Genomic DNA, 23,970 nt, shown 5'->3' on the forward strand with positions numbered 1-23,970 from the left:
GCTCCGCTTCTCCATTCCTCTGAACACTTGAGTTTTAGCTTCCAGCCAGGGCTGTCACTTTGTCTAGGCTCAGCAAAGTGAAAGCCTCTGCCGAAAGCATTGTATCATCTTTATCTTTCTGCTCACTTTTTCTTTCTTGTTAATTCATGTTTACCGGTCCTTTATTTACTTACTACTAAGCTTGTCTTTAACAGCTAGGGTGTCCACAATGATTCCTCACATGGAAAAGAAGGTTGAACCATAACTAATGTACTAGAGATCAAGTTGTGCTATGTCATATGAAGCACTTCTAGTTTGCTTGTTTGTTCCCTCTCCCTGCTCCTCTTGGATGCTTCAGAGAGGGTTTTGTTTCTCTGTTGCATCATGCTTCTTTAATATGGATCCTATGATGTTTGAGTCCTGCTGGACTCCAACCCCAGACACGCACTGACTTTGTGTCAGGCAACCACCTGATTTTCCTTTTACTTTACAAACTTTTGAATCTATTCTTGTAATAGAAGTAGTGTGTCCTTAATGTAAGAATGTCCTATTACTGAAATCAATGTTTTGATATTAAAAAAGACCATTTCTTAAACTAAAAGACAGAGAAAAACTAAATGCTCTGTTTCAGCTCTTTCTTCTTCTGCTTTACAAGTGCCTGGTGTCTGACAGTTACCAGAGCCTGGCTATGTAAGAGTGCAGTAGGACACAGGTTTCAGAACACCCACTGGGAATCCACTGCTCTCGTGCTGATATTATATATAATATATATATAGACTGCCAGTTTTCAGTGTGAGTGAAGTCTCAGCCTTCGTGACAACCTAACACCAATTTATTGGTCCCTCCAGACCCATGTCACAGTGGTTTGGACACCTGTCTTTTTCCTAGGGAGGAGAGCGCAAATGAAATACTGACTGTTCTTCTTGAAGGGTTTTTCTGTTGTATTTATATGGATGATGCTAAAGGAAAGTTGAATCCCCTATTAGTGATCTGTTAAGTATAATGCATAACAAATGTACTGCCACGCATGCATGTTCATTTTTAATGATGTGACAAATGCAACAACCTGCAGAATAAAGCATGCATGGCTTCTATTCAGAAGAAGGCAAGGCAGCTCTCTAACAACAGGTACGTAATTAGTAAAAAAACATCGGTGACAAATCCTGAAGACCCATTTTTACAGTGGATAAATCTTCAGGATTTGTGTGAGTAACAGTTAGATTCCTTAATTATACTGGAGTAAAGAAAGAGCTCGATAGATCAGTTGTTATAATGCAGAGCATAGTTTGTTTCATTGTGTAAGGATAAGAATTTGATGCAGCAGTCACATGGGGAACATATAATTCCCTGAAACCTGACATAAAATGGTAGCTCCCTTTTTCTGTCAATACTCTTAGGATTACTGCTACAGCTTCTCTCCAAACACCCAATTTAGGAGTTATTGCAGCTTCTAAAAATGCACTGTTTGTATTCACTGGAAGTGGGAGCCCATGACTTTGTACCAATTCTTTATATTTTACTGAGCTAAAGTAGGATAAATGCACAATTTGATGCCTTTCAGAAACAGACACTTCTGTTTGCTTGCTTTATCTGAAACTTTTTAGACTCTCAAAGCACTGTTGTAAACTTAAGACAGATCTATTATTTCACGTTAAACTCTCAAATGAAGGGACTTTGTCCATCTCTGTGCTCTTTCCCTCCTACATGTGGAATTTAACACAGACACCCTTCTCTGAGTGAACACGGGTCAGTAAGCACAGCAGTCTTTCATGTTTTGCATTATCAAATCAGGTAATTAGTCAAATGCTTCATAAAACCAGCATTCCGTTTTGTTAAAGATCATTAGTTATTGATGTGATAAATGTAAGAAATTATTACAGTCGTGGCAATTTGGGTCTGCAGACAAAAGCCTGGCCTCAGCCTACATATGCTTGAATTTATTTCATTGCCATTACTTATTTTGATGTGTGTTGCTTGCATTCTTTTACATCAGGTGAATCAGAAATAACTCTATGAATAACAAATGAATGACTGTTTATTAAAAAGATTATGGCCTGTAATTTGTGTGGGTATACGAGTGCTGGAATGAAGGGAAATGAAAGCCTTACACGCAGATGTAAAATATTTAATATTCTAACACCAAGTTGTCGCATAGGAAGAAGGCACAGCTTTCAGGATTCTGTTCTATTGTTTCAAAGAGAAGAAGAAAAAAATTCAAAACCAGGTATTCACTTATGGTTCAATAAATAGCAGCCATATAGTTTTATGGCTATGCTTAATCTCACAAATGTAAGATGTTCAGTGATATATGACTTCTGTTTGTATGCAGTTGAAGAGCTCTTCTACAGTCCCTCTTAGCTTCCTTCCCGTGGGAGATATGCACTAAAAAGGTAAGTGAACATGAGACATGGGAAGAGCAAATACAGCCGAAGACGAAGGACTCATCTTCCTATAGGAGGCACTTTGGAAGAGGGGATTGGTGGGTTTCCAAAGGAATGGCTTCAGCTCCCCATTTTGGGGAGTTTCAGTTTTATGGCAGAGATGGATCTTTGTTTAGACCCAATATAATCATTTGCAGTCTTGTAACATTCACATGGTTTTCCATGTTGTGGTTTTAGTGCATCTCATTTATACAACAGTTCCAAGTTCAAATCTTTTCTAAGGTCCGTTTACAGACAGGCACGTTTGGCTGTGTGAAACTCAGATGTCTGCATAAGATCTGTAATGGAAATCAAGAAGTCCTTAACTTCCAGGTCTGTGCTGCAGTATTGGATTTTTGAACAACGGAAAAAATCCCCTTATCTCTAATGATACAAATTAATATGTAATTATTATTTTAGTTACTGCATCACTTACATTGTTAATTAATCCTAACGTGTTTTTTTACTTTGAGGAGTATTGTCCCTCTGAGCACAGCGCTTGGCAGAAGTTTTCTCCTTCTGACCTTTTACAGAAGCTGTACAGAATGAGGAGGGAGAAAATGCAGAATAATGCAAAACCATTTAAACTCTGCAGTTGTTTCCAATTTGTCTCTATTAAAGACATGTATCGCTTTTTAATTAGAATAAATGTTGACCTATAAAGAAGACAGGAAACCTTCTAATTCTAAACAAACAAGCATGAATAAGTAACTTGCCTCTCCTTACTTCTCCTAATGTTCAGGTTTGATAGATTAGCTTTCACATCCCAGCTATGCCAAGTCCTTCACAGTCTAATCCTCAGAATGCATATCGACAATACTATTATGGCATGAGTGGGGAAAGATGACCTTGTGTTTTAAGCAAAAGATGAAATATGAAAGTGATTATTTAGAAACATTTTAAACCAAATTCATTGATCTAAAATCATTTTTTTTTCCCCCAGCCTGTTTTGTGAAGAATATGATCAAAAATGAGCAGAACTCTGCGGGATTTTTTGGTTGGTTGTTGGATGGGGTTTTTTTTTTGGTAGTAATGTTGATTATTTGCCCTCCTTTCCCTTTTTGTTTTAACAGGAAATGCTTGTTTATAAGTTTTTTGCCTTGAGTTTATAACAGTTGCCAGTTTCTACAAAACAGCACATCAGATATTGTTTGTCTACATTAAGCCGTCGTGGTAAGAAAAAAATTGTACTTTTATCACTTTTAAGGGCAAACAGATATTCTTTTATCTCCCCAAAACTTAGTTTCCTTATCTGTTGAGTATATCAATAACCCACTGGTTGCTGTGGAACTGAACTACTTGCCTGGGAGGTTTAAAGATCCATGGATTTTAAGTGCTATGGATATATAATTAAGAACATAAGGAACAGCATAAGGACCAGAGCTATGGCTCATGGTTGTGATGAATAATGTATGTGTAATGAAAAGGAAATGGTTGGAGGAGTCGCTAAATTAACTCTGCCTCTTCTGGCAGGAGTGTCACAGAGCCTGGGGCTGCTTCACTTTGGCCCAGAGATGAAGCAGAGTAGTTCTGAGTTGTTTTCTCTGCCCCTCTGTAGAGGGCAAGACCCCATCTGCTGCACTGGGGGATGTCAGACCAACCCTTGCAATGGGTTTGAACTGAAATTTCTCCTAAAAAGGAAGGTGAGGATGCTCACGCCCAATGCAGACAGATAAATCGTTGAAGTCGACAGACAGAACATTTTGTGCAAAAATACGTTAGCCCAACGCTGTCAAGTGAATGAGAGAATTTTATACTATCCGTTTCTCACTAATATATGTTTGGCTGTCATCTTATTTCATAGCTCAGGCAATTGAAATACTGTTTAAATGTGTATCATAAAGCTATAGATGGGAGCATTTCCCAACTGGATTTAAACCATTACCCCAAAGGTGCTACAGAAACCCTGCTGTGTGTCGCTTTTTAACATCAAGGGGCATTTCTGATGTTAATGTCTAGAAAAGGCAGATGAACACTAACAGCTGCTTATCCACAGGCTGGTGAATTGAATAGGGAAATACTCTGTTCTGGAAGTCAGATCTCTGGAGAAAAGTGATAAATTATGAGCATCTCTAAGTAAGAGTGATGGTCTCTAAGGACAGTTGAGCAAGGCTGATAATATAAAATATGTAAAATGTGGAAAATATTTAATACTTCTGTTTCTTTGCTCTAAAGAGTTGGAGGGGTTGTGTTAACAATATATACAGTGCTCCTGAGCGGGGGAAATGCAATATATTCATTCTCAGATCACTAGTTTGTGAAATGCTGTTCTGCTGCCTGGGGAATTTCAGGATTATTACACTGGTAAGGAGTCAAGGGCAGAGTCCTCATGGGCTGGCATGGCTCTCCTGAGACAAGAGGAGGAACAGCAGATTAAGAGCTGGACAGTTTAGTAGTTCTTCCAAATGCTATTTTTATTATTATAATATTTTTTTTAGTTCTCCAATCTGCTGTAACTCAAAGATAATCAGCACCTTCATTTCTGAGTGATGGACTGCCCTCCTGAGTGCTGACAAACCTATATATATATAGTATATCTACATAATATAGAGATATAATATATATATTATATCTATATTATAATATAGATTAATATATAATATCTATATAAAGTTGTTTTGTAGGGTGTCAAAGCGTACAAGGAAAACCTTCAGCTGGACAAACACACTGCGTGAGATCCCTGGTGCACAGACAGAAAGAGGGGTGAGAAAATCTCTATGAGCAAAATACTTCCAATGCAGCTCCCTACTGTTGCTGCTCCCTAAGGGACATGTAACTCTACGAATCAGAGTGTTACACACTGCACTTGGATCAGGAAACCACTGATTCCAGTTCTGCAGGCTCTCTGTAGTACATACCTGTATTTTAGATGGAGCATCTGGATTTCCTTGAATTTTTTCATTGCCTGACTGAAGCTGGTTATTTTCTACGCTTACGTTGTGTGAAACGTATCCGCACAGTCTATCAGCTTCAAATAACTGTAATCTCAGCCATAATATTTCTGTAGTTTGAGAGACATTTGTTAAAACAGAAAACTGGGTTGGAGTCTGTAAATTCTTGTAGGAGAAGATTGATATTGAGTTATGTGTAGCTTTCTGATTGATAACTGAATTCTACTTGGCTACTCTCAGTTTACAAGTCTTTATGATTAAGAGAAATTTGTCCTTCATGTTTTGGTGATTGATTCCTTTAATCTGTTCATTGTTCACTGAGCAGCTGCTTCAGTTCTTCCTGCTGTTTAGGTGCAGGGAAATGTGGGACCTCTAAAACAGTCACTGGACCTTTTGAAAGCTGTTTGTAACCAACAACAGTAAGCAAAACAAAAGCAGAAACAGGAACAAATGGTATCCAAACTTTGTTTGACTCCAGAGAGCAGTTTTACAGTCTGGTGCCTGATAGCCAATGTGCTGAAGGAATCAAAGACAGGAGAAACCTGTAACAAGACTTGTTGAGTATTAACTTGAATTCTGTCACATATTTACTTTCAGATTAGGAACTGTGCATGGAAGATTTGTGTTTTAAACCAAAGTGAAGCCATAAAGCCTGCTTGTCAGCTGACTTCATTTCCCTGGTTGCACTGAAAATGGTTCCTCTGTTGCACGCACAAATCAGCTTGCTCTATGAAAGCAGTGGAAAGCTTGGATCAGAAATAACTTGTATTGCTTTTGATGAAACAAGAGCGGGCCATAATTCTTACAGCAGTTTTTCTCCAGAGTATGTGCAGCTTTCCCCTCGCTGTGCTGGTCATGTCTGAGACTGTGCAACCTCATCCATGCAGTTGTCACATGGATAGATTTTGGTTGCCCAGGGCACCTTGTCACAGGCAGCTCACTCTTTATTCAGAGGTGAATTTTGATAAGGTTGCACAAGGATATAAGTAACACAAAACAGTACAGTCCTCACTGGAAATAAAACAGTAAGAGAATGGTGTTCTGCTGCTGCCTGGGGAGAGAAAGAACTTGCTGCCTTCGAGTTGTTGTTTCAGAGAACTGGAATGCCAGAGTCCCTTTCAATACCACCCTTATGGCTAAACTTAGGCCCTCCTCAGTTGTGGTACAGGTACAACCCATGGAATCAGAGGGACAATAAGGGAGAACATACTCTGCTCTCCCAACTTTCACAAGATTCAAGTTTTCAGTTTGATAAGGACACTTTGGAGTGTTACTGTAATAGCATTTCCAGCCAGATACCGTCTCCCTTTTTACTTCTTTTCACGTTATCATTTCCCTTCATTCTATTTTCTTTGAGGCTGCTGTATCCTTTTGACCCAGCTATATCTTCTGATAGTTTTTTCCACTGTGCTTTCTTTCCATTTGTTATTTCCCTTTAGTCTAACAACTGTTTTTCCTTTTTCTGCCTCTCGCCCTACTTCCATCATGCCTTTTCCCCTTCCCACTTTCCTTAATTATCATCATCTTTCCCCTTATGCTCATTAATCCTAGTGTTTTTCCTTATTTTTATCTGCTTCTTATAGGAGATAGAAGCATACATGTATACACACAGCTGTTTCCTTCCAACCACGTTCACCCTCCCATATATGCACCTTGGTGCTCTTTGGTGTGATTGTGTCCTCAGAGGGACCCAAACATTGGATTTACCCATGTGTGGCTTTCAGCCCATCGTCCAGCATTCAAGCTATACCAGATGTATGTCAGCACACAGACTTCCTTAGGAAAATGCTGTTTTACAGTGTCGTTCAACTGTAACATATACTAATACTTGCATTACATTTTGTTGTTTCCCTTTTAGCTTGGCGACAACAGCTGTTAATAAGAAAAAAAGATGTTTTCCAAAGGTTTTTGAAGAAAACACACCTTTCTTCCTGCCTCGAACTGTTTCAGTTGGAACTCTTCAGTCCTTTTTCTTTCTTATCTAGCCAGTGCGTGCACTGAGAAGCAAGGGCTGTTGCTTTGTGGTTGGAGGTACAGCCCCAGGTTGGTTGGCAGCCAGCATCTCCCCCTTCTGCCCCGGAGAAATGCACTGGGGGAGCTCCTGCTGCAGGGAGCTCAAAGCAGGCGGTGCAGACAGCCTCGTTTCTTGCTCTGAGCCATCTGCTGGAGGCTGCTGCCTGCTGTGCCCACTGCTCTTCCTGGGGAAGGGGCAGCAGTGCCTCTTCATTTGCTTACCGTGGTTCTTTGGGGCTCCGCTGTCACCTGCGTGCAGAGTCATTTGCAAACAGGCAGTATCACTGGGGAGCAGAAATGTGTGTTTTTTTTAAGCCCTAAGCAGATTGATACTCTGGTTTCCTGTCAGATCTTTGCATTTTCCTTCTCTGCCCCGCCCAGCCCCTGACACACTTTTTTCTCACTTTCTGTCGCTCTGTACTCATTCTGACACCAGTGCACTTGCTTCCTTTATTCCAGATTATCCCCAAAACTTTCGGTACCTTGGGGAAGGGGGGCAGGCGGCAGGAGGACTTTTGCTCCTTGTGTTTCTTTTACTTTTTAACAGCTGCAGAGCACAAAAAACCTCTCCGGGGCTCCTGGAAGAGCCAGTCATGGGCATGGAGGCAACGTAGGCACTTCAACCTGCAGCAGCTGCACCGAGACACCCACTCACTCATGAGCACCCAAGGTAAGGACAGTAGCTGCCTGGCGCAGCATTTAAGTCTAATTGCAACAAGTTCCACTTTCACCTTGTTTGTTTCTGTGTTCATTTTTGAGATTGTTTCTCTGAGGTCTGCAGCCACCCGTCCCATCCTCAGCAGCACAAAATGTGCTCAGGGGGGGCCCTGCGGTACCCCAGGGTGATGGGTATTGGTAAGGGAAGTGTGTGCTGAAATGGAAGTGCAGAGGGGGAGGTGAAAGGGCTGCTTGGCAGTGCTGGTTGCCAGGGAATTCCTGCTTCTGCTCTGTGCACTGAGCCCTGACCAAGTCTTTAAATCCTTTCATTATGGATTTATGCTTTCTATTAACTAATAAAATATTTTTTTCCCCTCTTTTAATTAGCTCTTCTCACTTCCTTTATTCTTTTATCAACTCTAATGTACATCTTATCTTTTTCACCATCTTCTTATGCCTGTTTTTCATCAAGCATATCTTCTGTGTGACAAATGTTCCACTTGTTCCTTTCTTTCCCTTCTTGCCCGTGCACAGAATGTATGCCCTCCCCCATGTTCTCAGTCTATCTCCTTCCCCACCGTGATTTCCTTCTCTCTCTCATGTTCCTCTTTCCTGCCACCTCTTGCACGCACACCTTCCTGCTCCATCCCCTCCCTGTGCATGCAGCATGCATTGCTGCCCTGCAGAGTTGGTTTTGCATGCAGTGGTGGTTCCTGTCTGCTGTCCCATTCTCGTACACATGCACTGCTTTCATATCTGCCCCTTTGCTCATGAACATAATCAGAATTTGCATATTTGCAGATCTGGAGATGCATCCCAAAATGCCATACATGTACGCTTGCATTGCCTCCCTCCGACTCCCGGACTTGTGCTGAGTGATTCACAACAAATAACCGCTGTCATCCTGTCTCTGTTTCCTTCTGTCTCACCAATAGAATTTTCTAACACCTACAGCACACCGTAGCTTCCTTTCCGCTCACAAGTATGGCCCTCTCTGACTTTGTTTTTTTCTATCTCTGCTTTTTATATCGTCCCACTCCTTCCGAAGCCCTTACCCCAACCCTCCACCAGGCTTCTCTATCTGTTTCTATGCTGCGTTCACACTGGGAGGAAATGCTGAAGCAGATGGTCTTACTCTGCTGCCTCAGCATCCCCCTGAGACCTCGTAGGGAAACCAAAGGAAGTACTGCAGTCTCAGCTCCTCTTTCCTTTGCAGAATAGGCAGGTGAGAGCAGAGTAACAGCTTTGTGAATCTCTTAGAACGTCTGGTCTGACAAGTGAGGTCATTCTTGTCCCATTGAATCCCATAGGATTTAATATCTTAGGGAGAGAGGCTCCCTGCTGTGGTACTGTAGCAGCAGTAACTTTATTCCTAGGATCTGGAAAGAACTCATTTCTCAGATACCAAAAGTTGCCAAGATCAGGTTAAAAACTGCATCCAGGGATGATATTTGCTATGACTGGTTGTTTAAGTTTATAAGCTTTGAACTAGATATGACAAAGTAGTAACATTTGTTGAAGTTTTTTAGCCTCACCTTCTTAAGCAGGGCTATTGAGACTGGAGATTTATTTCTAGGGATGTTCTGGTTTGGGCTTTTGGGGACTGAATAAGGATCACTTATTAAACTCAGCTGAATTAGTAGGAGAATTATGATGTGAGAGAATTCTCTTAGCAATCTGTCCTGCTCTCTCAAATTGTCTATCTCCTTATGAGTGAAAGAAGCTTAAACTGTATGTTTGCAATTATAATGCATACTTTTTGATTCAGAACTAGCAAACTGTGGCCTTTGAGCTGTGAGCATTCTCTTCTGAATACAGAAGCAATTCCGTGTGAATATCTTTGTCTTTTGCATCTGCCAAGAAGTCTGCAAGCCTGGAACGACACAATAGGATATGTTATTTTCATTCATAGAAGTTTAGCATAACCCTGCTCTGTAACAACTTGTGATATGAAAAGTTCTTGTGTTCCTTTTAGTCATCTTGTTAAATGTGTGTGATAATCTTGTGCTTTAGTTTTTTTTCAGCATCCTCTGCCACCAAAACTATTTGGTGTATTTTCGTTGTTGTTTTGGGTTGTTGTTTTTTTTCTGTAAGGCCTTGATATTTCCCTGAAACTAATTGGCCGAGACTGCGTTTCTCTTTTTGTCTGTTCTCCTTTTCTCTTTCCCTCACCAACCATCATCAGAGTTCACCATGAGTTGAGTTAAAAACAGACTTGGTCAAAACGGAACGGTGACATCTGCAAGGGGATGCAGAGGAAGGGAGCCAGATTTGATTTCCGAGTTTCTTGAGTCACGTACCTGACCGAAGAGAAATTTCAAAGGGAAAGAGTGCTGAAACTTTCAGCCAGCAAACCCTTCTACTAGGAGGGACACCCCAGAAATTCAGAACCACACGTTTGACTTCCTCGTTGTGCAAGTTGTTACTTCTGGTGAGAGAGAGCTCTGAATTCAGAGAGAAAATAAACTTCCTGCAGGAGAAGAGAATCATCTGAGTGCAGTGCGTCTCTGATAAAATTAAAAGCAGCTCGAACCTTCACTAAAGGTACATCCCAGATAACTGGGATATGCTTAAAAAGAGAAGACTGAATGTTTTATCCTGTTACTCGGTCAAACTTTTAGAGAGATGCGGGGCATGGTTACTCATAGAGGATGAAGCATATAGAGATCGTTATTCCTCCCAATATTATGTCTATATTATTGCAAGAGAACCAGCTGCCCACTTCTTATCCGATGTCTCAACTCCCTTTGATATTGAAAGGCATGCTTCATGAAATACGTGTTTCACTCAGATGTGGCTGATAAGGTTGTGTTAGTGATGGTGGAATGTGGCCTATGTCAGCCTTCTTTGTGAGCAGCACCCACAGCAACCTCAGCTTAAAAGAGGGTCCAGGCCTTATGAATTTCAGACAGAAGGATACAACCCTGCCCTCACCAAATGCAGTGGACTTTTGTCACTGGTATCAGAGAGGTTTTGCTTTGGCTGTTTATTACTGCTGTCCATAGGATTTGCATTCTCTGAATGCTGTCCGCTTTGCTGAGAACAGAGTATCTGCAGTGAATCTGCAATTCCTTTTTTATTTTCAGAACAAAAGATGGGGTTTTCTCAGGCATGCGTGTAACAAGATTCTCTACTCCCTTCCCCCAAATTCTCTGTTGAGTTCTGCCTTCACCCTCCAGATGGGGTCAGCTACTTAATGGCAACGAACATTTTCAGGAAGGTAACCTTTCTGCTTGTGATTTGTTCAAGGACTTTGGAATTATAATGGTTACTGTCAAAAGTACATAATTGGCCTCAGTGGCACACATCCAACAACAGGAGCTTCTTCCACTCTGCTTCACTCGGTATTCTCTCCCAGTATTACCCTCTCACTTTTTTGCTCCTGTCAGGCACAAGAACGCAGTGCCAGTCTGCTTAGTTTGCCATTGGACAGCACAGCAGACCTACCATCCTGCTGTGGGTGTCTCTGGGTTGCTCCTTGGCTGGAGGTTTTCACATTGACTTCAGTTCAGCAGAAACATTTTCTCTGAACTTGGATTTTGAACACTTCTCATCCTTCCTGCTCTTCTCCCAGAGAGTCGGGCTCCAGGGAGGAGGACAGTCTGTGAGCACCAGGGGTTCTCCTGTGTTTGTAGATCTGCAGTTAGAACCATACAAGCAGCGCAGTCTTTGGGCTCTCTTATACAGAAAGCAAACAGACTCTTTTTTCCACAGCTCATCAAAATGCGTGATCCCTAGCACCATAAGCTGACAAAGTGTTGTGTGTTGTCTGCTGCCACGTGCAGTGAAGAGAATATTCTTGTTCCTTTAGTCCCACAAAACCTATTTCATCCTCTGCACTGGATGGGGCATTGCTTCCTAATGCTGTCTGCTTCAGTGAATCTCTTTAGCAACTCAACAGGAAAGAGGAATTTGTCAAATCTCACTGGATATCTATCAGAAATGTCAAACTAGATGCTGTAACATTCTGGTTTTGTCAAAAGGGAAAGTGTATGTACAGCTGTGTATGTGATATTATTGCTAGTAATTGTTGCCTCGGTGAATTTGCCTGTATAAAGCAGCACCCCATGGTATTAACAGATATTTTTGTTCTGGTCCCGGAGGCCGCTTTGGCCTTACACAAAGATATTCGTTATTTGCCTAAGTCTGACAAGTCTACCCTGTTCATGGCAAATGAGGGGAGAAACCACAGCTCCAACACAGCCATGTAAGGATCCCCAGCAGCTCTTGGTGCTGTATCTGCTGGCACAGCTCTGCAGGCAAACCCAGGCACTGAGCAGTGTGAGTAGCACAGCTGTCCGGCTGAGGTAGGACCAACTTTTTTTCCATACGAATGCAGAAAAAGGCTGTATGCTAGCAGGAAATACCTGGTTACAAGCTTGAGCACAAAAGGAATCCCTTCCAGTCTATAGCACAGCTGGTGATTGAGTCTCTTCTTAAACGTCAACTGAGGTGATCACATTGATAAGATCATTTGGAAGCTCTTGGCTTTAACCATCCCAGTTAAACTACCAGGGGTGGTCATCATTCACTGCTCACACTGGTCTGTTAGATAAAGTCTGTTTAAAATATTTCCTCCCTGCTTGCAGCTCCTCATGGATTGCCTCCATGCTCCCCATCTTGCACCAGAACAAGTCTTGCTTCAGCAGCTGCTGCCTACTTCTCTATTTCTGGGCTTCTTCCATTTGCCATTCTGTGTTTGTTGTAGTTTATAATGGAAGAAGTAGTTGGAGAGATCATCAAACTCATTTTGCTAATGCTTCATACTGAAGGAAAACAGAAAATTCCATATGCTTTTTCCATTTTTACCATTGAGAGCTCTTTTTCTGTCCCCCCAGGAAAAAAAAAATAATCTTCTCTATCACTACTCTGGTATTTCCATTCACAGTTCCTGCCAAAACAGGACCCAATACATCTCAGTATTGATTTGCTTAAGAGTATTTTTCGCGTGTTTCATCTTTCCAGTAATACAGTCCTGTATTTTCAGTTGCACACTTTGAAGGAAAACCAAAGACCAACATGCTTTATTGGAGTAGATTTAATTTCCTTCTGTCTTTCATTCTCTAGTTTTTGCAATCCATGCTGTGAAAGCTTTAAGCACAGAATGAAACAAAACTTGCATCTTCGGTCAGAAAAGAGCGTGGTTTTCTTCTGCTTCAGTTTTTAGAAAATTAAAAATAAGAAGTGAAGGAGTATTTACGTTTCCTGTGAGGCTGGAAACACTGAATCAGTTTCTTTTTAATCTGAAATTCTGCAGTTTGAAGGAAAAATGATCCTTCTCGGGCATTTGCTAATGGAGCGTTACAATACAGAAAGGTGTTTTTGTGACTTGCGCGTATCCATAGTGAGAGCAGCAGCATCAGTTCTGCTGTACTGAATGCTGCTGACAGTAATGCTGTCACTGAAGGGCTGAGCAGCCTGGGCTGTGTGCCTGCCGGAGCACTGCCTGGCTCTGCAGGTGCTGCAGGAGCTCTATGAGAACACACCGTCAGGAAGGGCTGAATTTTGCCACCTGCAAAGAGCAATTGGAAAACACTGGCTTCAAGGCAGAAACAATCAGGATTTGAACACTCATTTTGAAGGCTATCAATTTAAGCTCTGAGGTGTTTTAGAGTTTTCTGCAATGCAGAACAATGCAGATTTGTGCAGTTGTGTAATTAAAACACAGTCAGGCATAAATTGTGCTCATGCATCCAGCAGCAAACCCACTGAAGTCCTGCCTGTGGCTGCCTGTTGCTGTTCTTTCACCGCCTCTTGTGCTCTCTTGGCCCACGTTGTTAGGTGTGTATCCTCAATACCATGCCCATTAATGGGAGCATAGGCTCTTCTTTGTTGTTATCACTTTTGAAAACAGGATGTAGGTAAATTGGGCTGTTTTGTCAATTTTACTATTATTTTAAATATATTTCAGTTATTTTCTAATATATTTCAAAAGACACCCCAAAATCTGAGTGCTGGAAATTGCAATTCAACAACTTAAGTCTTTCCTTGTAACTTGTCTTTACTTTACTCTTTACTTTACTTGTAACTAATAGTTAATGCTGCTGTGATGTAGTCATGCATGACTACATCATATTGCACTACTCTGAGGCTGGAAACAGTGGTGAAGTAGGAAAGCAAGTTTCCTGTAGCACACAGATCTAAGAAAGCAAGTTAGTAATGGAGAGCTAGGGGGTGAAAGAAAAGGTAGAAGGTTTGTTTGCTTGTATTAGAACTTTATGGTACTTAAACTTAGCTTGGAATGTTTTGTTATACAGGAGTCTCTGATATGTTTTCCTACAACTTTGCATTTATGTGTGCCCTGTTTCCCACTGCTGTCAGCAGCCATGATGGGGTGTCCTCAAACAGGTGCTGTAATGCAGCTCTCAGGGAGCTCAATGCAACTGGCTGCAGAAGAGAATCAAGAGAGGGGTTTACAGAAGGTAGTTTTCAAAGCACCTAACTTATTTGTTGCCAATAGAAGGCAACAAAAGCAGATTATTAATCACTTCCACTCAGTGAATACCTGCACGTTCCCTTCTGCCTTTGGTAGCCCTGGTACATCAGTCCTCCTCCTTACAGCTTCCTCAGTTCTGAGCTGGCAGAGTTACTGGGATAGAAAGAGTTAAGCTTAGGGGAGGGAAGTGGTCAAGATATCAAAATAAGGTATATGCTTCTCCTTCCATATATTTACTTTCTGAGAGCCAAAGCTTTTCCTGTTATGTGCAAGGAGGAAGGTGAATACAGGGTCTTGGAAACGAACTGTTCTTTAAGAGGTTTCTTGCTGCTTTTCATCGGAACATAAATAGTCTGTGGCTCCTGCTCAGAGCCCTGCTGGTCAGAGGGAGGCTGATACATGAGGTCCAGCAGGACGGCTGCTCACAGAAGCTGCAGTCTGCGCGCTCATTATCAGCCCTGTAGACACATGAGTGTCGTTTAGCTGCTCTGAACACCGATCTTTACCATGTTCTGAAAACTCTGCTCTGCTCACTGGGGGCAGCCCTGGAACCTGAAGGGAACTTGTAAAGCATTGTGTGTTCCTCAAGAGAAAATTAGGAAGAACATCTGAGAAAGCTTCCCAGCCCGAGTTGCTCTTGCCTCACAATATTGAACACTGCTTGATATATAACCTCTGCTTCCCATTACTGATAACAAAGAAGAGCTGCTGGATTTGTCACGCTGCAAAGCAGCCAGTTGTTAAAATGAAGCAACTGCATTCTTGGGTGTTTTCAGCTTTCAAGGGAACATAGAAGAACTAAACAGTGGTCCTCCCAAAAGCAACCGTGAGCAGTGCTTTAATAAAGCCTTTTTTACCCTGCAGGACGATGTCATTGACAGCAACCAGGGGCAAACACAGCCACTCCAGAAGCTTTACTAGCAATCCAGAAATCACTAATGATTGCTCTCACTCAGGACATGTCCTGCAAACACTTCCTCCCACACGGATTTGCTGTGAATGATTGCAGTGTGAGTGCACTGTGAGTACACAGAGAAAGTTTTGTGGTTCCTGCTGTTCCTCAGCCCTCTCAGAGCTCTCCCACGGTGCTCGCCCACTTCTCCCCGCATCTTCTCTTCTGTGACCATTTGCTTTGTGTGCTGCTTCACCAGGATGCCTGCAGAGCAGGAGCAGAAGAACCCCTCTCTGTAACTTCCTTCCCCTCAAGTAAGTCTCTGTCCATGGCAACGCTGCTATCATAGGGCATTATGGGCAAAGACTCTTCTCAAGTTCTAGTCTTTACCAACTCCAGTGAGAAGATGCCAAAGGCATAGCACTCAATCACAAGGATGTCCCCCAACAGCAGCAGCAGCAGCATCAGTGCTGGTGGCCAGGACAGTCCATCTAGGAATGCTAATAGTAAAAAGGCAAGTTTCTTGCTTTAAAGGGGCTTTTAAAATCTTCCATGTGCTTCCTTTAAAACAATTCCGTTAATCTTTCTGATGTTTGCAGTGCCCTGGAGAACTCAGGTGATGAGTGTCTTGCTTGTAGAGGATTTGAAACACTTATTGACCTGTTTATTTTATGACAACCTTGCTTCTGTTTCTAATCCAGAGTGAGCCTTATCTGTTGTTGGTTTGGATTTTATATTGTGCTATATCATGCTAGAGTAATTTCTGCCATAGAAGACAGAAAGGCCTTATCATCAAAAAGGAAAACCTGTGAGCAGAGCAGACAGCTCCTAAAAGAGCTGTAACCTGAGTGGAGAGAAGCAGGAGTTAAACTGGCTGCTGCACTACAATTGTTTTGGGTTACGGTTGAGGCTCCATCACTGTGCCTGGTTCCTCTCATCTTCCGCACTGGCTTCGTTAGCAATGAGATGCTAATTAAATTTCATATTTATGATTAGAAAATAAAACCATTGGACCTTTTAAAAATAGATTTTTATGAGTTTTGGCTCAGTCAGCTGAGTCAGCAGAATAGAGTCTGCAAGGCTGAACGTGGCAGCTTTGGGGAAAAAAAAGATAAATAGAGCAAATAACGATAGGAGAGTCCAATCTAAAAGCTCATATAGTTTCTACCCTGTATTAATTTTCAAGCATAGGAGAAATAGTTTTATTTTTGTTCCTCCTAGAATAAATACTTCTAGTCATGCAGGAAAAAAAAATCCTTTATTTTGTTCCAGAGGGATCAGGGCTTAAAATTTCAGCTAATTCTTAAAATCTCAATTGCAGCTGGAGACAAAATGTAGGAAAGAATTGATCCATCCACAGCAGTATTTGCTGTCATCTGTTAACTAGCAAAATATTTCATGGATTTAAAGGAGTTGGAACTAGCATGAGTGAGCACTGCCACAGCATCAGCTCTCCTCGCTGTGGGACAGGTACTGCTGGAGCGTTTGCACAGCACTGGGTACCAGAACTACCTGAACACTGCTGTTAGCAGATTTATAGGTGATACAGAGTATGGTTTCATAGGTATGAATTCACACCTCACAAAGATTTAAAGGCGTTTTGTTTCTCAAATGCTTTGCATTGAAAGAATGCTGCAATTAAGAAGAGGTTTCTGAAAGAGCTCAGCATCAATTTAGACATGGAAGAAAGACCTGATTTTTAGGAGGGCTTATCACTCAGCAGCTCTGTGGCTCATAACAACAATCTATCCCACACTGAAGCAAGCCACGCAAAAACCTGACCATTTATTTTAATGCCTAAATTCCACCTCCGCTCTTTGCAAATCTGACCCTAATTACAAGTTTTGCCCTTGAGTAGGAATGAGAAATAAGGGAAATCAACCCTGAGGAAGCAGAACCATTCACTACTGCTCATACTGCATGTAACCTTGCTGCTTACAGACAGCACCGCATTTAAAGCAAATGCTTTTCTGCTCAGTGTTGTTTGCTTGTGATGCTTTAAGCTACCAGGTACTGTTAATGCAAACAGCATGTGAGGAATTGTTCTGCTTCAAGGCATAAATTGGGAAAATGGGAGGGGAAAAAAGCTTCCACTGACTGAGTGTGTGATGCTTTACCACACGTGGTATCGAGATACCTCTTCTTGTAAGGATTGGGGTTCAGGTCACTGTCATCGTGCAGAGTTTAGTGTCTTCCTATGGGAAGTGAAGTTTTTGGGGTCAGTTTTCTACACCAAAGGTTCACAGTATTCTATTCTATAACATCAGAGCAGTGGACTCAGTTATTGTTAAAGCAACAGAAGATACTTAATCCTTCCTTGCAACGTGTTGACAGTAGCAAATGTCACAGAATTGCCATGTGTTTGGTGTGGTCTCTTCCCCAGGGCAGCAAGCCAAGGTCACAGAGAAGCCACCACTTACAGGGCAGCTTCTCCACTGTGCAGAGCTGAGCCCCAAAGCAGCGATGAGGGAAGCGAGAGCCGGCACAGCATCCTGCAGCTCCTGCTGCAGCCAGGCATGCAGCTCTCTCAGGGCAGCACTTCCTTTAAGACTTCCCTCCACAGTGTTTGTCAGAGCTGAAAGTTGCCCACAGCCTCTGTTCAGAAGAAAAGGGAAGTCAGGCAGCCCCCAGCACAGTTCTGTCTGCTATATATAGACAGCAAGTTTGAGAGGGAGGATGGTGGGTGTATGTTTCCGGCGCTGTGTGATACAGTCCCACTACAGCAGTGCAAGAAAAGGAGGGGACACAGAGAAGAGGTGACCAGAAAGCATAAGTGGGAAAAATCTATTCATAAATGACATGCAGCCATTTTCATGCAAAAGGAGAATTTTGATTTCAAAATAGTGAGCTCCTTCTGATTCCCACTGAGCTTCTGTCCTTCCTCAGCTTCACTGATTTGACCTATTGTATACTTTTTCTTGCCAAATGGCATCCAGTTTGCTTCTGCATCTTCATGCTTCTTTGGGCAGTGAAATAGCACATGCAAGAGAGCAGTCTGTTCTTTGCATTTGTTCTGTGCTTCAAACAGTTGTAAAGAATAGGTAGTAAGCAACTAAGCTAGAGAAGGTTGGAAGTCTTCACAGAGGTATATGTAGAGCTGCTGCTCCTTTGCATAGTGCGCTTGAGATAGTTAAGTCATCCACGTTCTTATCCTAGTCAACATATGCTGCTGTTATAATACAGCAAACAGTTGGCAGGTGGGTTATTTTTCTAGTGCTTGGAGTAGCCTCGTAAAGTTGATCTTTCTAAGGGCTTATGACAGCTTTGTATTTGTTCATTCTTCAGATTTTCGAGCTTCTCTTTTCCTGTTTAGTGCAACAAGTTGTATTAATGGAAGTGTTAATAGCACTGATGAGAACCAGGCTGTTTTGGTAGGGTTATGTGAGTTTCATGTGTTTATATCAGCTAACGAATCACTGACCTTACTGAGTTCTCATGTAGCTCAGTCTATACAAATTGCTTACAAGCTCTGACCCTTTGAACCAAAGGAAGTGCTGCTTATTGCCAAGTGAGCACACATTTACTGTGACCTAACCTGCGATCATCCAATCCATCTGAATGTTTGGCTCACTTGATTTTTAAATTCAAGACTCCAGATCCGATGGCAGAAAGGCTCCTAATCACACCCTCCTACCTGCTTGCCCCCAATTGTGCCTCCTCCTCAACTACTGAAAATCTCATTAGCAGTTGTAAAAACAGGATGAGTTAATCTCAAAGGAGAGGAATTAACCTGAGACCCCATAATAAATTCAGAAGCATTTCTTGGGCCAGCGTTCTCACAAGCCCTTCGCAGCCTGAGGATGACAGCTTCTTCTTTAGATCTTTGCTTTTAGCACACATTAGTTGAAAGGAAACGCTCCTGTCAGTAGTTAATGCTGCACTCAAGAAAGAAAGGCCAGACATACAAACATATTTGTACTGCGTTAGCCCAGTGATTTCTGCTGTCCTTATCATCATGCATAACGGAATGGAGAATATGTAGATGAAAGCTTTTACTAAATGTCGGGCTTTCAGCTCTCTGCTGCTGCTTTGCAAATCCTTTTAAATAGGTGCACTAAATCCTCGTGGTAAATTATTTATGCAAATTGTTGTGCTGTTCTCTTGATTTGCATGCCCTGAACTAGCACTAATTCCTCTTGTCTCCGGATCGGTGACAGGGCCTTCCCTAGTTACCCCTTGGTTTGCTTTGCACCCCACGTTCCTTCTCTTTGCCTTTACTAAGGCTTTTCCCATTCTCATCTCTGTCTCACTTCTGTTCTTCACTTTCATTTTGTTGATTTCCCCTTTCTTTGACTTTCTTTATCCCGCTCCCTCTCTGTATTTCCATTTCCCTTTTTCTCACAATTCTTTCAACACTAAATCTCGTCTTTCTCCTCAAATATTTTTGCACCATTTCTCATTGCTTGCCTGTCTCATTTCTTATTTACTGTCACTAACATTATCACTAATGCTGGTGTTAACAGTTTATGAAAACTGAATGACAGATTCACAAATAATAGGGAAGAAAAGAGTAGTCAGGTAGTAGGCACTGGCATCTGAAGGGACAAATCATTTGGGTGATCATAGAGGTAAACCAATCAAGAACTGGTTGGCAACCAAACTTTACATGGGATTCTGAGGTAGAAGTTCAAAATGGTGGGATGTAATTCTGGACAGACTCATTTCTTTACCACTCACCAGAGAGGGACTCAATTTATAAATTAACCCGGGTCCTAATGCTGGTTGGTAAGATGGCTCCAACCTCTGTCTCTGCTCTTAAGCTCACCCTTCTGTCGGTGGTGCTTAGTGGGCACAGTGCTGAGAGAGCAAGGAACATCTTCCCTGTGTGTAGAAAACAGTGACACACACAAAAATGATGGAGTCGTCAAAACATCATTGCTACATTTCTTTCAGTTATTTGTAGAGGAGGATTTTTCCATTTTCTTTGTTTATTATTGGTAATACATGCTTTACAACCAATCTGATTGGATCTTGCATGTTCAGGGTAACACAATCTGCTTTCGGTTTGCTATTGAGACAAAATTAGTCATTTCCTTCCTGTGTGATAACATGGTAAGAGCTCCCAAGTTCTGAACTGGCAGACCTGAAAAGGATGTCGACTTTCGATATTTTCACCAGATGGAGAGCAAAGCTGTAAAGCACACATCTCTGCCTTTTATGAATCACAGGTCACTACAGGATCCTAATAAGTATTTTTAGACTGATTAAGATCTTTCATAACAATATTTTGTTGCTCAGAACGGCATTCTTAGTGTGCAGTTTTTTCCTCCAGAAACTGATGGGTACATTATAGTGTTTCGTGTGCAGTTGCCAAAGCAGACAAAGGCTACATGCAGTAAGTGTGGAATTCAAAGCAAGTATTATTAAGGTATTAAGCAATATTATCCTGCAATTCTGAGAAACTAGCTTGTCTTTGTTGCACATGGTGTTTTCTGGTTTAGAGGATAATAAGCAAACCACTGGATGTACTGCATTAACAACGCCTACAATTGATCCTTGCTTTATCTGTGCACATTTCTTTTTTGCTGAGATAGTGTTAAATGGATCAGTTCTTAGTAGAGTAACTAAAGGGAAAGGAAGACGTAATTAAAGAGAGTTCCTATAGTATTAATTCCTCTGGCTGTTTCTGCAAGGGGAGGAATAGTGATTAGGGACAAATCTCTGATTTATTCTGTTGCTTTCATTCTTTTTCATAGAGCAGAGATACTGAAAGAGTAACATGACAGAATTCTTCATTTCTTTTCCTCTCGCTTGGTTGTTCTTGAGATAATAATTATGAAAATCAGGGGAATTTTCTTTCCCTCTTATGTTTGTAAAAGCAAGATGAATGTGCCTTCAGAGCCCACTGACAAAGTTAGGAGGTTGCTTTGGTTCTCTCTGCTATTTAGAAAATGAGAGTCGTGTTTATGACTGTGGCTGTCATCTGGCTTCACTGGGGAGGTCCAGGTTTACCTCACTGCAGCTTTGCGTGATTTCAAGTGGATTTGTGTGTTGCATGAAACAGAAGGATTGACTCAGTGGGAGTGGACAGAAAATATTTGTGCTATGGTGTTCCTACTTTGAGTTTGAAGTTTCCTGCTCTTCTCCTACTTCAGTGTTCTTCCACTTTAATATTCAATATTTTCCTTTTATATTTTATTGGAGCTGTGGCATTCGATAGGCTGGATGAATCTTTTATACAAAGAAGAAGCTCTGATATATACAAAGTAGATCTTTCCATGTTTGTGACCTGAAAGAGAAATGCAGCCCAGTCTGTTCAACAGAGCTGCTGGCTTCAGAAAGTGTTCTCGGGCCAACGAAACCTGAAGTAATAAAACCAGGTTAATAATAAATGCCTTTCTGGATCTTTCCATCTCAGTGGTTCCAGGTGCTTTGCAGTCTGTGATGAATGAGTCCTACCACATGGGCACGCTGAGAATCTGCACTTTATATTCTTTTGCATCAAAGGTTAAGAATTTGTCTCCTCTCAATTGGGAGTTCAGTTTTAGGCACTTCTCTGGTGAACACCTTGCAAGTGAAGGTGAGCAAACTGTCATCTTAATCAACGTTTAAGCCTTTGAAAAGTGGTTTTCAGTATGGTAGAACATACAGTACTGCAGCCAATGTAATTGAAAACAGCTGGTACTGAGTGTTTCAGAGAGGCAGTAGTGCAAGCAGAGCTCTTCTGTCTCCATAAGCAAAGGGACAGAAGTTTCTCATCGCACTTAAAACTGTGGCTTTCCTCTAAAATTAAAAATAGCTCTAAATCCCTTTGTGGTTTTGTGGTTCTCTGATACTGCAAACCTACATCTATCCGTACAAGCAGCTGTTGAGAAAAGCTCCCTGTTGTTATATGTTGTCATATGAAATGCTGGACAAACTTGAGGGAGAAAGGGTGTACCCATGAGGTCTGGTGATATGCAGACAAAGGATGGAATGCAAATACCCTCAAAATGTAGAGTTTTGAAAGACTTCTTTCCATCTTTACATTTGCTTTAAAGTGTGCTAATTGACACGTAATCCTTTCCTGTTTTGTGTACACATTCAATATTTAAGATGAACAAATTTATGTTCATACTGACGTGCAATTTGCACAATTGCACTGCATTGGAATGCATTGCCCAGGGAGGTGGTAGAGTCACCGACCATGGGAGTGTTCAAGAAACACTTTGGATGTTTGGATGTTGCATTGAGGAATATGGTTTAGCTGGGAAGTATTGGTAATGGTTGGACTAGATGATCTTCTAGGTCTTTTCCAACCTGAAAATTTCTGTGATTCTGTGATTCTGTGAATTTGTGTTATGGTTTCTCTTCAAATCCGGCCTTTCTGTCCATGTCTGTAACAAATGAACAAGTCCAAAGCATTTAACAGTTCACCCCTTCCAAAGAAAACTCCCTCCTACTTCCCAGTGTAGGACAGAACCCACTTGTTTGTATTTCATGAAGAGTATATCAAGAAATCAGCAGTGCCAGCTGAAGCTTGCATTTGCAGTCTGCTCCAGTCCCAACAAGCTGCCAGGAATTCGCAGCAAGGGATGCAAATAATGAAGCAACTGCAGGGTTAATTTCTGCACCAATGTGAGATTAATCACAAAAATGAAGCCTCATATCAGCTTTGATGGAGAGAACTTTATGGAAGCCCCGGTTCTGAAGCCTGGAGGCTTTATTCCCTTCATCAGTGAAGAGTGTCGCCGACATATGAAAGTATGGAGCTGGAGTGAGAGCAGAGAACTGCTTTAATGACAAGGTGAACTGTTTGGTTGGAAAACAGAAGGAAAATAGCAAACGTGGAAGAAGATTCATCTGTGTTTAACGGCCACAAGAAGGATAGTCCCTGAGAGAGCGAAAGAGATGAGGGGAATAGAACTTTTCATTCAGTGTAAAAAGGGATTCTCTTTATTTGCCTGCATCTATAGAGGCCTTTGAAATGGATGGGACTGGCTGAGTTTATTACTGGATGAAGATCTCCTGTGGTTAAAAGCTATGCTGTGTACTAACTACTGAAAGGAGCAGCAGGAGAGCAATTTTTTTTAACTGCTGTGGCAATTCTTATTTCTTTTTGGCTAATGCCTGCTGAAGTCAGCCCAAGTCTGTGACTTCACACCTGTGGTTTGTAATGGACAATGCAGTCTTTCTGACATATCACAACTTGTGAATGTGTTAGGTTACAGCTCAAGAGGTGCTGGAGTCAGAAACGAGGTAAGGATAACAGCGAGCAGATGAAATACCTGATTACACAGCTGAGAGCATTTTATGTCTGCCTTTTTATCTTATAAGTGAGAACAACTTTTGTGCAGGGTCATCCCAGCAAGGAAGCAGGGAGCAGGTCCTTCCAAAACCTGCAGAACAGATGCACTACTGAAAGTCTCCTTTTCAAATGGAATCCCCCCATGCAATCCTTTAGTGGGGTCCCACTGGGTTTGACTTGTCACACCTGGTTTTGTACATGCAGAACAACACATCCTTTGGTCCATCCACAAGTATTTTATTTCTTATCCAATGTTACATTATTTACTAAATCTAAGGACAATGTGGTTCCTATGAAGGGTGCTGTTTTAATATCACCCATTGGTTTCTGCTGTCTTTGGAAAAGCTGCAAAAGACAGAAGGGTTACTTGAGGTTTGTACTCAGTCTGGGCAAGGAACCACAGCAGAAAAATTACAGTAGAAATCTCTTGTGCCCATATATGAAGGATTATTTGT

The 23,970-nt window shown here is 41.7% G+C and overlaps 1 protein-coding gene across 1 annotated transcript in view; it reads left to right on the forward strand.

The window, feature by feature from the left end:
• Positions 1 to 7,749: 7,749 nt before the first annotated feature.
• CARD11 (caspase recruitment domain family member 11) overlaps positions 7,750 to 23,970 on the forward strand; it is a 39,889-nt gene continuing 23,668 nt past the window's right edge. The window contains exon 1 of the mRNA XM_072349308.1: positions 7,750 to 7,973. Within this exon, the coding sequence (XP_072205409.1) occupies positions 7,961 to 7,973 (13 nt within the window). The 5' untranslated portion in view covers positions 7,750 to 7,960. The remainder of the gene's footprint in view (positions 7,974 to 23,970) is intronic.

This window comes from Excalfactoria chinensis, chromosome 14 (genome assembly GCF_039878825.1).
Source record: "Excalfactoria chinensis isolate bCotChi1 chromosome 14, bCotChi1.hap2, whole genome shotgun sequence".
In the NCBI taxonomy this organism is placed as follows: Eukaryota; Metazoa; Chordata; class Aves; order Galliformes; family Phasianidae; genus Excalfactoria; species Excalfactoria chinensis.